We start from the raw sequence: 12,485 nt of genomic DNA on the forward strand, positions 1-12,485 counted from the left end.
ATTAGCAATTATTTATAATTATGGTTACTAAGACATAAGAACAGCCATACTGGGTCAGACCAATGGTCTATCTACCCCAGTATCCTGTCTTCTGACAGTGGCCAGTGCCAGATTGAACAGAACAGGGCAATTTTGAGTGATTCATCCCGTTGTCCAGTCTCAGTCAAAGGGAGACTTGGAGTATGGGGTTGCCTCTTTGACCAACTTACCTAATTCTTTTTTGAACCCAGTTATACTTTTGGCCTTCACAACATCCCCTGGCAACGCATTCCACAGGTTAACTGTGCGTTGTGTGAAGTACTTCTTCCTTTTCTTTGTTTTAAACCTGCTGCCTGTTAATTTCATCAGGTGACCCTTAGTTCTTGTGTGGTGTAAAGGGGTAACTATCACTTCCTTATACACTTTGTCTTCAGACCATTTATGGTGGTATAGACCTCTCTCATATGCCACCTAAATCATCTCTTTTCTAAGCTGAACAATCCAAGTCTTTTTCATCTCTCTTCATATGGAAGCAGTTCCATACCCCCATTCGTTGTTGTGCCCTTCTCTAAACCCTTTCCAATTCTAAAATACCTGGTTTGAGATGGAGTGACCAGAACTGCATGCAGTATTCAAGGTGTGGGCATCACATACATTCATATAGTGGCATTATAATATTTTGTGCTTTATTATGTATACCTTTTCTAATGGTTCCTAACCTTCTGTTAGCTTTTTTGACTGCTGCTGCATATTGAGTGGATGATTTCAGAGAACTATCCACAATGACTCCCAAGATCTCTTGCTTGTGTGGCAACAGCTAATTTAGACCCCATCATTTTGTATGTGTAGTTGGGATTACTTTTTCTAATGTGCATTACTTTGCACTTATCAACTTTGAATTTCATTTGCCATTTTGTCACACAGTTTAGTGAGGTCACTTCGTAACTCTTTTCAATGTGCTTTGTATTTAACTACATTGAGTGGTTTTATATTTTCTGCAAATTGATCCTTGGGGAGACTCCTCTATTTACGTCTCTCGGTTGGGAAAACTGACGATTTATTCCTTCGCTTTGTTTCTTATCTTTTAACCAGTTATTTGATCCATGAGAGGACCTTCCCTCTCATTCCATGGCTCCTTACTTTGCGTAAGAGCCTTTTGTGAGGGTCCTTGTCAAGGCTTTTTGAAATTCCAGATATACTATATGCATGGGATCACTCTTGTCCATGTGCTTGTTGGCAGTCTCAAAGAATTCTAATAGATTGGTGAGGCATGATTTCCCTTTACAAAAACCATGTTGACTCTTCGCCAGCATACTGTGTTTATCTATGTGCCTGATAATTCTGTTCTTTACTATAGTTTCAACCAATTTGCTTGGTACTGAAATTAGATTTACCAGCCGGTATTTGCCAGGATTGCCTCTGGATCTTTTTTTTATTTAATTAGGCATTACAATAGCGACCTGCAGTCACCTGGTACAGAGGCTGAGGTAAGAAATAGGTTACATACCACAATTAGGAGTTCTGCAATTTCATATCTGAGTTCCTTTAGAACTCTTGGGTGAATACCATCTGGTCTTGGTGACTTATTACTGTTTAATGTATCGATTTGTTCTAAAACCTCCTGTACTGACACCTTAATCTGGGACAGTTCCTTAGATTTGTCACTTAAAAGGAATGGCTTAGATGTGCGGTTCTCTCCCATATCTTCTGCAGTGAAGACTGATACAAAGAAATCGTTTAACTTGTCTGCAACAGCCTTGTCTTCCTTGAGTGCTCCTTTAGCACCTTGATTGTCCTGTGGCTCTACTGACTGGTGGACTTCCTGCTTCTGACGTACTTAAATTTTTTTTTTTTGCTGTTAGCTTTTGTATCCTTAGCTCAGCAAATTCTTTCTTGGCCTGCCTTGACTTGCCAGAGTTTGTACTCCTTTCTATTTTCCTCGCTAGGATTTGACTTCCAATTTTTAAAGAATGCCTTTTACCTCTAACCTCCTCTTTTGCTCGACTGTTTAGCCATGATGGCATTTTTTTGGTTCTCTTACTGTTTATATTTATTTGGTGTATACATTTAATTTGTACCTCATGATGTTTTTAAACAGTGTCCGTGCAGTTTTCAGGCATTTCACCCTTTTGACCGACTGTTCCTTTTAATTTCCATTTAAGTAGCTTCTTCATTTTTGTGTAGTTTCCCTTTTTGAAGCTAAAAGCTACCGTGGTATGGGTTAATTTGGTATTCTTCTCCCTGCAAGGATGTTAAAATTATTATATTATGATTGCTATTACCAAGTGGTTCAGCTATATTCACCTCTTGGACCAGCTCTTGTGCGCCACTAAATCAGGAATTGCCTCTCCCTTTATGGGTTCCAGGAGAAGCTGTTCCAAGAAACAGTCATTTGTGGTGTCTACAAATTCTATCTCTGCATCTCTTCCTGAGGTGACATGTTCCCAGTCAATATGGGGATATTGAAATCCCCCATTTTATTATGTTTTCTGCCTTTGCAGTCACTGTCGCCATCCTGGTCAGGGGGTCAGTAGTATATTCCTACTGCTATGCTCTTATTGTTCGAGCATGGAATTTCTATCCATAGAGATTCTATGGTACGGATTGATTCATTTAAGATTTTTACTTTGACTCTCTGCTTTCTTTCACATATAGTGCCACTCCCCCACCAGAGCTACCTACTCTGTCATTCCTGTATATTTTGTACCCTGGTATTACCGTGTTCTATTGATACGGCTCCGTGTTGGTCACAGAGGTCACGGATACCCTGACTGTCCACGACCTCCGTGACTTCAGCAGGGGCCAGTGTGGCTGACTCCAAGGCCACCCAAGCAGCTGGCTCTGGGACCAGATGCTTAGGTGGCCCCAGGGTGGCCATACCAGCCCCTGCTAGAGGAGCTCTGCAGCCAGCCGCTCTGGCAGCCTTGAAGTCAGCCACACCGGCTGCTGCTGGAGTGGCCCAGGGGCCAGCCTCACCGGTCACTGCTCAAGCAGCCCCAGGCAGCTACCCCGGGGACTGCACAAGCAGCAGCCGGTGTGGCTGACCCCAGGGACCACCTGAGCAGTGGTCTCTGGGTGGCCAGTGTAGCCGCTGCCAGCGGTGGTCCCCAAGCAGCTGGAATTGCCGCTTCCCTAGGTGGCCCCTGGCAGTGGTGCCCGGTGCAGTCGCTGCCGGCGGCCCCGAGTGGTGGTCCCCAGGTGGCTGGTGGTCCCCCAGCGGCTGTTCCCAGGCAGCCGGAGTAGCCGCTTCCCCGGGTGGCCCATGGCAGAGGTGCCCAGGAGGCCGGTGCAGCCGCTGCTGGCTGCTCCCAGCAACAGGTGTCGCAGCTGGCCCCAGCCTCCCCCAGCAGCAGCCTCCCAGGGTGACCCCCCCTTCCATCAGAGCCCCCCCCCCCGGCTTTCTCCCCAACAGCAGCCCCTCCAGATGCCCCCACCCCAGCAGTGGCCCCGGCACCCCCCAGCAGCAACCCCCTTAAGATTTAGTCAGGGGTATTTTTAGTAAAAGTCATGGACAGGTCACGGGCAATACAAGAAAATTCACGGGCCCGTGACCTGTCCATGACTTTTACTAAAAATACCTGTGACTAAATCTTAGCCTTACCTATTGATTATCCTCATTCCACCAAGTTTCTGGGATGCCTGTTGTGTCACTATCCTCATTTAAAGCCAGACACTCTAGTTTTACCCTCTTAGTATTTAGACTTCTAGTAACCATCTTGAAAGAACAAAGATTAAAACCAGGGCCACTATCAAATAAAACAAGCAACAATGTATTGGTAGATGGGAAATTGTTACACATGAATATGCAGTCTTAAAAAAATTCCACTGACCACATTTGAACTGATTTCAGGTACTCTGGCCATCCCAGTAGATACCTTTCTTTTTTATCCTTTCACCCTTGTCGGATATTCTCTCCAGGTGAGTCATTTCTTTGTCGCTCCCCGGGGGTTGTCTTTGTCCAGCATCTCTTCTTCTCCAGCTAGAGCTGGGCTGAAACACTCCATCTAACTCCCTGACTCTCTGCCTCTGCCAGTTTGGACGCCAAAGTATCCCTGAGCGTGACTTCGCAAGTTTCTCTTGTGTCCCCTGCAGTGTTATCCTTGAGAATGTCCTCGGTCTGCAGAACTTAACTCTGTCGCACGTGGTCTTCTGGCAATACGTTACCTAGCTGGCTCACCTGCTGACTATGGCTGGATCCCGCTGTGGCCCCTCTTAAACTTTGGAGATGGAAAATGCTATTTAAGCACTTAAGAGTCTGATGTTTTTTGGAGTTGCTCAGCACCTGCAGCTCCTGCTGATGTCAGAGTTGTGGGTGCTCATCGCCTCTGAAAATCAGGCTACTAGAGTTTTTCAGGTACTTCAGCACCTTATTGATGAGTTGCTTCTTTTCCTCCCATTGTCTCTAATGCAGACCGAGAATCCCCTTGCCATGTGAAGCTCTTACGGACTCAGAAGGTCGTCTATATCAGCTGTGGAGAGGAACATACAGCAGTCCTGACAAAGGTAAAGGCACCAATCCAGGAATTCCTTACCAGCTTCTTACTTACTGGGTTTGCTTAGTTTAGCTTTCTGGGTGATAGAAGGAAAGAACTTTGTGGCTTTTAGCACCTCTCTTCTCTCTCCTGGCCCCAGCGTGATTGTCTTTAAGTGTGAAATCTTGTTTTACTTTACTCTAAGATTCATCACTAAACCACCCTCCCTCTACTCTTCTGTAGTGGAGATGATAACATTTGTTGGTTTGGATTTGGATTGAATTATTTTTTTTATATTCACCCCCCACCCCCTGTACCTTGGCAAGACATCAAAAACACAGTGCATAACAATACAATTCGAACCTGAGCAAATCAGTGGCAGAGCCCACAAAAATACAGCAGCTCATTAGCAAATATCACTGCCTTCTGCCTCCGGTCTCCTCAAAGGGAGTGGACTCCAAAGTTATGGGGCACCAAAGATGCTGATCCAGGAGTGGGGGAAGCTGTCTTAGTCATTTGTGCTGTTTGACCATCTGAAAGTAGCTGGGATTGTTAACAGATGTGAAGGATCAGCGTGTGTGGCATAGAAGTACCTAGAGAGAGTTCCAGCAGTTGAGTTGACCATTTTAGTTTTTATAAATGCTTCCCTGGACATTGCACTGTCAGGAATTGTGAAAGCTGCCTTTTCATATACCTCCATACCTAGCACAGTCTCTCTTTAAGCTGGGGAATGGTTGTGAAACAAGACGGAGATATCGGCTACTGGGAAATGGCTCACTAAATGGTGCATGGGCTGTCTGATTTGCTAACAGAGTGGAGGCGTGTTCACGTTTGGTGCGGGTTCCTGTGGGCAGCTTGGCCACGATTCCATGAATGATGAGGTTAACCCCCGGAGGGTTCTGGAGCTGATGGGCACCGAAGTGTCCCAGATCGCTTGTGGCAGGTGAGTGCTTGTGTGGAATGGACGACTCCATCTTGTGGAGGATAGCCCAGATGATTGCCCTTGTATTTTTTCAGGTGCAGATAGAGGGGTTAGATACCTCTCTGCCTTGTAGATCACACTTACAGGTTACTAGGTTATAGCCTCTTGTATGTCTGAATTTTAATGTTCTCTGTAAATGAGATTGTTTCTGATTTCAGCTGTTAATTATGCTATGGCCTAGTGCTGTGTAAGATCCCCCTATGCAAAAAAAAAATCCAACTGGATCCTAAAGTGTTATTACCATTATACGAGGCACTGGTGAGACCCTCATCTAGAATACTGTGTGTAACCCTGGCCTTCCATGTTTAATAAAGAGGAATTCAAACTGGAACAGGTGCAGAGAAGGGCTACTAGGATGATGAGAAGAACATAGAACCTACCTTATGAGAGGAGACTTAAGGAGGTTGGCTTGTTTAGCCTAAAAACCAAGTCTGAGGGGGGATATGATTGCAGTTTATAAACACATCGGGGGGTAAACACCAGGAAAATAGAGGAGTTATTTAAGGGCCAATATTGGCAAAAGAACAAATGGATATAAACTGGCCATCAATATGTTTAGGCTTGGCATTAGATGAAGGTTTCTAGCCATCAGAAGAGTGAAGGTCTGGAACAGCCTTCCAAGGGGAGCAGTAGAGGCAAAAAACCTAACTGGCTTTAAGACTGAGATTGGTGAGTTTATGGAAGGAATGGTGAAATGAGATCGCCTGCAGTGGCATGTGACCCATCCGCCAATGGCCAGAGATGGGACACTAGAAGGGGAGGGCTCTGAGTTACTACAGAGAATTCTTTCCCAGGTGTCTGGCTGGTGGGTCTTGCCCACATGCTCAGGATTTAACTGATCGCCATGTTTGGGGTCAGGAAGGAATTTTCGCCAGGTCAGATTGGCAGAGACCTTGTGGTTTTTCACCTTCCTCTGCAGCGTGGGGCATGGGTCACTTGCTGGTTTGAACCAGAGTACATGGTGGATTCTCTGTAACTTGAAGTCTTTAAATCAAGATTTGAGGACTTTAGTAGCTCAGCCAGAAATTATGGCCCTATTGAGGAGAGGGTTGGTGGGGTTGGGTGGCCTGCAGTGTTCAGGTCGGACTAGATGATCACGATGGTCCCATCTGGCCTGAAAGTCTGAGTCTGTAGCTGCAGTCTCCTCACCCTAATTATTTCCAACCTCGCTCACAGCAAGAGAGTAAGTTAGTAATGCTACATTCTGTAGTAGCCTTGCGATGTGGACAGACCTTTGCAAATGACTAGGCCAACACCAGCAAACTCATTACATTTGAGGGATGGACCCAAGTGTGTTTAGGAGAAAGGTTGAGTGTGTTTTCACACCGTGCTGTGCATAGAGCTCCAGTTGTGTCTCAACTGTCTTAGGTATTCACATCCCTCATGTTAGCATAAGGGATTCTGTCGCACTTTATCATGGCTGAATGCTCCTGTTTTGGTGCAAATCAGCAGTCTGCTGTTGATGTAAATGGAGCTGTGCTGATTTACTCCAGCTGAGGTGCTGGCCCATAGTTTTCCTGGCTAGTTTTTAGTCTGCTTTTGAAAAAAACATTATTTAAACTTGGCACAAACACTGTAACTGTCTTCATTGCAGACAGCACACTCTAGCCCTTGTGCCTTCTTCAGGACTGATCTATGCATTCGGCTGCGGAACAAAAGGCCAGCTGGGAACTGGACACATATGCAATGTTAAATGCCCATCTCCAGTAAAAGGTCACTGGGTGGCTCACAATGGGCAGCTCTCAGGTAGAGCTGGTAAGTGTTCTGTTTCCGTGTGTGATACGGAGTAGCATATCAAAGAGACAAGCACAGTGTGAAATGAGCTAAAGACATTTTGCATTTGGCTTAGGCCTGGTCTACACTAAGGGGAGGGATCGAGCTAAGTTGCGCAACTTCAGCTACGTGAATAACTTACCGCGGTGTCTTCACTGCGGTAGGTTGACCGCTGACGCTCCCCCGTCGACTCCACCTACGCTTCTCGCTCCGGTGGAGTACTGGAGTCGACGGGAGAGCGCTCGGGAGTCGATTTATCGCATCTTCACTAGACGCGATAAATCGACCCCTGCTGGATCGATCGTTCCAGAGGTAAGTGTAGACATGCCCTTAGAGTGGAACTGCAAACAACAAAAAAACATAACTGGGAGGAGCCCTGGGAATTCTCATCTTCTGCCTGGCCGTGCTGAGCCCAGGACTGGGCAACTGGTCCGGTCCGAAATAGTGATGAGTCGTTCAGGGCTGACCGCTGGGAAACCATCCCATCGTAATTAGGGAATGAGGACTTTTCTCTCCATAGACATCATACTGGCTTTCTCTATAACGATGTTACAAAATAGTTGACAGCTTTTATTTTAAAATTCAAAAGTAGGTGTAGTTTTAGTTGGTAAAACATAGGGTGGGGATTGATCTTTATCATTGTAAAGCCTGATCCAAAACTCACTGAAGTCAGTGGAAAGGTTCCCACTGATTTCAATGGCTTTTGGGTCAGTCTCCTAGTTCATAAATTTGGCCAAGCATGCTCCTCTGTTGGAACTAATCTCCTGTTCATCTGAATGGGGTGATGTCATCCAAGTGGTCACAAGTGAACTTTGAAGTCAGCTCATAATGTTTGAATCTGTACAAGAGCAGCTGGATGTAATTTCAGATTTGATTTCTAAAAATCAAGGTATAAAAACTTTTCCTAACTAAAATGGACCCTGCCCTCTCCCATCTCAGAATACTTACAAGGAGAGTTTATATTCCCCTCATTGCTAGCATTAAAGTAATACCAGGTTTTCTTTATCCCAATTAATATTTCTGGTTTTCAGCTGTTTGTATCAGGATTTTATTTAAATAGAGGCCATCAACTTGAAAATCACATTCCTGTCTGAAAACGACCTACTAAAGCTGCAAGTAACATGTAGGATTACAAAAACTGAAAAAGAAGTTAACACAATTGTGTATTTTCCTCTGTTTTAAAGCTTAATTACTCTGTCCATTAAACAGCACTTTGTGTATATTCAGTTTTACTGGTTTGCCTTGTATAGTCAGTTTTTGTAAATATTATAAATATTAGCAAGGGAGCAGAAAAAATATTAAACATTTTTTAAGGACTTTAAAAAATGAACCAATTTAAAAAATTTCAGGTCTCACTGTTTAAAGAGAGCTCTTTACTTGATAAATAGGAGATTCTCATAAATGTGAAAATCAACATGACATTAGGAATCATTAGGACATTAGGAATATTCACAGCTAACAAGGTTTGAGACAGTAGTCACAGCTTTGGCCAAGACAACTAGTTTTAAATACCAATATCAGTCTTGTCAGAATTAGACAGTTCTAGCGAACAGGGCCAAACACCTTGGAATGCATACGTTGTGTCACTCATATGCTGATCCTGCACCATTCAGATCGGAGAGATTTAATCATTGCCTTCAGTGGCAAAAGATACAAAAATATAGGCCCTGATCCTGCAGTAGGCTCCGTGCAGGTGATAGGGACCACCTGTCTGATTCAAGTTGTAGGATCTGGGCCTAAGTTCCTAAATAATCCCCCTCCCCCCCAGGTTGTTGGGAAGGTCAATTGCATTTAATTGTGACTAATTGCAAATAGATGAGATTTGTAAAGAGTCCCTCTTGCCCTATTCTGCAGTCATGATGTTTCTTTTGTGATACGAAAGTGGAGTCTTTATGCCCTCTTCTATTTTAAAGGGCCAAGCCCTGAGCATCTGCTATCAAGGTGATGAATGCTTTCTGCTCCCATTGACCTCAGTCGGAGTTGAGGGCGCGGAGGGCCTTAGGCAATATAGGTCCATAGTTGAAAGAAGTAGGAAACTTGTGTTGATAGATCTGTAGCACGATTGTATCTCTTTCTTCAATAGATGCCTTTAAATATCACATTGTTAAACACATCTTCTGTGGAGGAGACCGGACATTTGTACTTTGCTCCAAATCTGAGGTAAGCAAAGAATGCTTGTTCTTTTCTCTACAAGAGAATGTGTGTAGGGGTGGGGAGAGTGTCTCTTCTTACTTTGCTGTTGAATTCACAAAGGTAGCATCAGTTCTGAAAGGAAGAAGGGTTAGCCTGTCTGATTAGAATCATTTAGCTGGGGAATGGTCCTGCTTTGAGCTGGGGTTGGACTAGACGACCTCCTGAGCAGTGTTTTCCCCAGGAATTGAAATTAGAGGTGGGGGTCAGGGCTGTTGAGGGGTGAGACTGTGAGGGTGAAGGTGGGCTGTATGGCACCACAGTAAAAACTGAAAAATGTTTCATGACCATTTTATTAGATTTAACTCATGTTTTAAAATCATCACACAAATTAAAGTTGGCTACTTAAGCCTTCTATGAAGCACTACATCTACATCCTTCTTGGTTTCTTGTTATAATTTTGCACATCTCTCTTAATGAACTTCTTGAATGCAATACGTTCATCTTTGGTGGCTTCTCGTGTGTCAGGTACTTCCATTCCTTCGATTGATATGCTCATTATTTCATTCACATGATCAGGCAGAAGACAACTTGCTTTCAGAACACAAAATTCTATTCAATGATGAAAAAGAATGCTCAACTGTAGCTGTTGTGACTGGGAGTAGCAAGAGATGAATTCCTACTTTTTCATCCCAGGAAACATAGCATAAAGATTGGGTCAAGCCACTAGTGATGGAAAAAAAAGAAGTTGAAGTCAAATCTTCATTCATTCGTCGTATGATATTCCACTCTGTGTTCAAATTCTCTGTTCTGTCCTGAGCACATGGCAGCTCCATTGCTGGTAATGCCTCACTCCACTCAGCTGTTGGTGTTTTATAGGATAGGGATCTGTAAAAGCTACATAGAGGTTGAGTAGAATCTAGAAGTCGCTGTTTTAGATTTTTAAGAATCAAGTCCGTGTACTTTTTCAGTTGTCTTAACAAGCACTTCTTGTCCTCTTCACTGAAGGATTCGGTATAAATGCCTTCATTAGTCAACTTCTAGACTGAAGTCTTTGCTTCTTCCAGTACTTTTTCGGTGGATAGCTCTCTGATCCAAATGTAGCTTCGATTGCTGGACAAAGATCTGCTACTGTTGTAGCAGATGCCTGGATGGCATTGTTTAATGATCCAAGTGGTTTCAACAGTAGACTTACAAGAGAGAGAATGGCAATAGTCTTCTCTGAACGTAGTAGCAAAAGTAATACACCAGCCTGACTACTTAGATCCATTCCATATTGGTAGATACTTTCCAAAGCCAGTAATAATGGCTGGAGTAATTTTAATACAACAGCCAAGGATCTCTCATGAGAAAGCTAGAGGGTTTTCCCAGGTTGGACTAATTTGAACTTCAGTCCCAATGTATCTTCTATGTTTTCCAAGATATTGAGTCTTTTTGGAATCTTGCTGGAAAAAATATAATGAAGACATTAAATTTATAGCTTTTTTAATGTGCTTTGAAGAGTCTGCAGCTCGTACTAGTGCTAGTTGGAGTGTGTATAGGAGAGATTAGGGTTACACTTTTCTCTGAGCAAAGCTTATACTCCACCATGTCTTCCAGAGAAATTTGCAGCTCTGTCAAATGTACAAGCAGCCATCTGTTTGCGGTCCAATTGACAAGCATTTAACTCTTAAGATGTGGGTTGTCACAGCTGCAGCCGATGTGTCTTCTATAACTTGAACATCTAGAAATGCAACTACTGGCCTACCACTGACATCAAGATACCGTACGCAATGACTTAATACTTGGTGCCCATTTGCATCGGTGCATTCATCAGCCATGTATGCAAATTTTTTGAATGTGGTGAGAGAATTTTTCACTTTTTCAACTGTAGAGTCTTTCACTGTTGCACCACATAATTCTAGCCAGTCAGTTAAGTTTCTTGCAGAAAGATAGTGAGCATTTGCTGGTCTTGTTTGGAACCAGTGTTCAACATCAGGATGAACAAGTGACAATGCACTTAACGTTGGCCTCCAGTTTGTAGTGTTTGGTATCTCTTGCTTAAATAGAAAGTATGATGCCACAGCCATGTTTGTTCTTAACAGCCTCATTAACATTCACCAGTGTTGTCCTTGGTCAGTGGAGACTCAGAGTTCAGAGGTGCTTTCACATGAGTTCACCTCCCAGGTGGGGGGCAAGAAGGCCCCTTGCTCGTTCCTCCAGCTGCTCGCTGTTCGCTCTGGCCACTGTTGTTAGTTGTGCCAATGTTCACTCCATCACTCTGTTGCCAGTGGCCCTGCGCCGTCACCTTCTGCTGCCACCTGCCACTGTGACCTCTGTGAGTTGGTCTCTTGAGGTTCCACCCAGCTCTCAGTGATTTCAGCTGAGCTCTCAGTGCGGGAACCTCGCTGCTAGTGCAGACTGGGCCGTCTCTTCCACAGGAACACTGTCCCACAGCGGGTCTAAGCACTTAGACCTGATTATCAATGATTTCAGCTGTAGTGGTCACTTAACAGAACAAAAGACTATCCATGGAGCCTAATCAGCTCTGTCTTTAAACAGTGGAGAGGGCTAGGTCAGATAGTACTTGTCACTCAGGCAGACCATCAAGCAAAACACCTGTCCCCACCCTCTCTCTCGATGCCCTCAATTAGCACAGGCTAAGTACAGTTCTACTGCCCTTTACTCCTACAATAAAAATAACATTTCATTACTCTCCCCCTCCTCCCCCCCCCCCCCAGTCAAGTGATTTATAACCCAATCCCAGCCAAAATCTATCACTTGGGCAACACAGCTCTGTTGGCTGGATACCTAGGTAGATTAGGTATGAATGTAAATACAATCTGGTCGTGAAGCCTTTCCCTCCAGCCCCCAGCTCATCACTAGCTGTCAGGGAGAGCTCATTTAGACTTTGCTTACACATCATGGTTTGAAATTATTAGGTTGGCCAACATCACTGACATGAATGCATTGACATTGTCATAAAAAACAACAGCTGCATAAGGAAGCTAGTCTGTGTTCATACTTTTCAAATCTATTATACTTTTTCAGATACATGTATTTTATCATATACTTTATATGCTTTTAAAGTGTATATTAATGTTTCAGTTTCAATTCAAATTTCCAAACAATCACTAAATTGTCAACACTGCATGTAACTAGTTCACAAA

At 43.9% G+C, this 12,485-nt stretch overlaps 1 protein-coding gene across 5 annotated transcripts in view; it reads left to right on the forward strand.

Annotated features, from left to right (window-relative positions):
• HERC3 (HECT and RLD domain containing E3 ubiquitin protein ligase 3) overlaps positions 1-12,485 on the forward strand; it is a 120,120-nt gene that overhangs the window by 52,528 nt on the left and 55,107 nt on the right. For all 5 annotated transcript variants that reach the window (XM_074950575.1, XM_074950578.1, XM_074950579.1 and 2 more), the window contains 4 exons: positions 4,391-4,482; positions 5,264-5,394; positions 7,028-7,188; positions 9,290-9,366. In XM_074950575.1, the coding sequence (XP_074806676.1) occupies positions 4,391-4,482; positions 5,264-5,394; positions 7,028-7,188; positions 9,290-9,366 (461 nt within the window). The remainder of the gene's footprint in view (positions 1-4,390; positions 4,483-5,263; positions 5,395-7,027; positions 7,189-9,289; positions 9,367-12,485) is intronic.

Source organism: Natator depressus, chromosome 4 (genome assembly GCF_965152275.1).
Source record: "Natator depressus isolate rNatDep1 chromosome 4, rNatDep2.hap1, whole genome shotgun sequence".
In the NCBI taxonomy this organism is placed as follows: Eukaryota; Metazoa; Chordata; order Testudines; family Cheloniidae; genus Natator; species Natator depressus.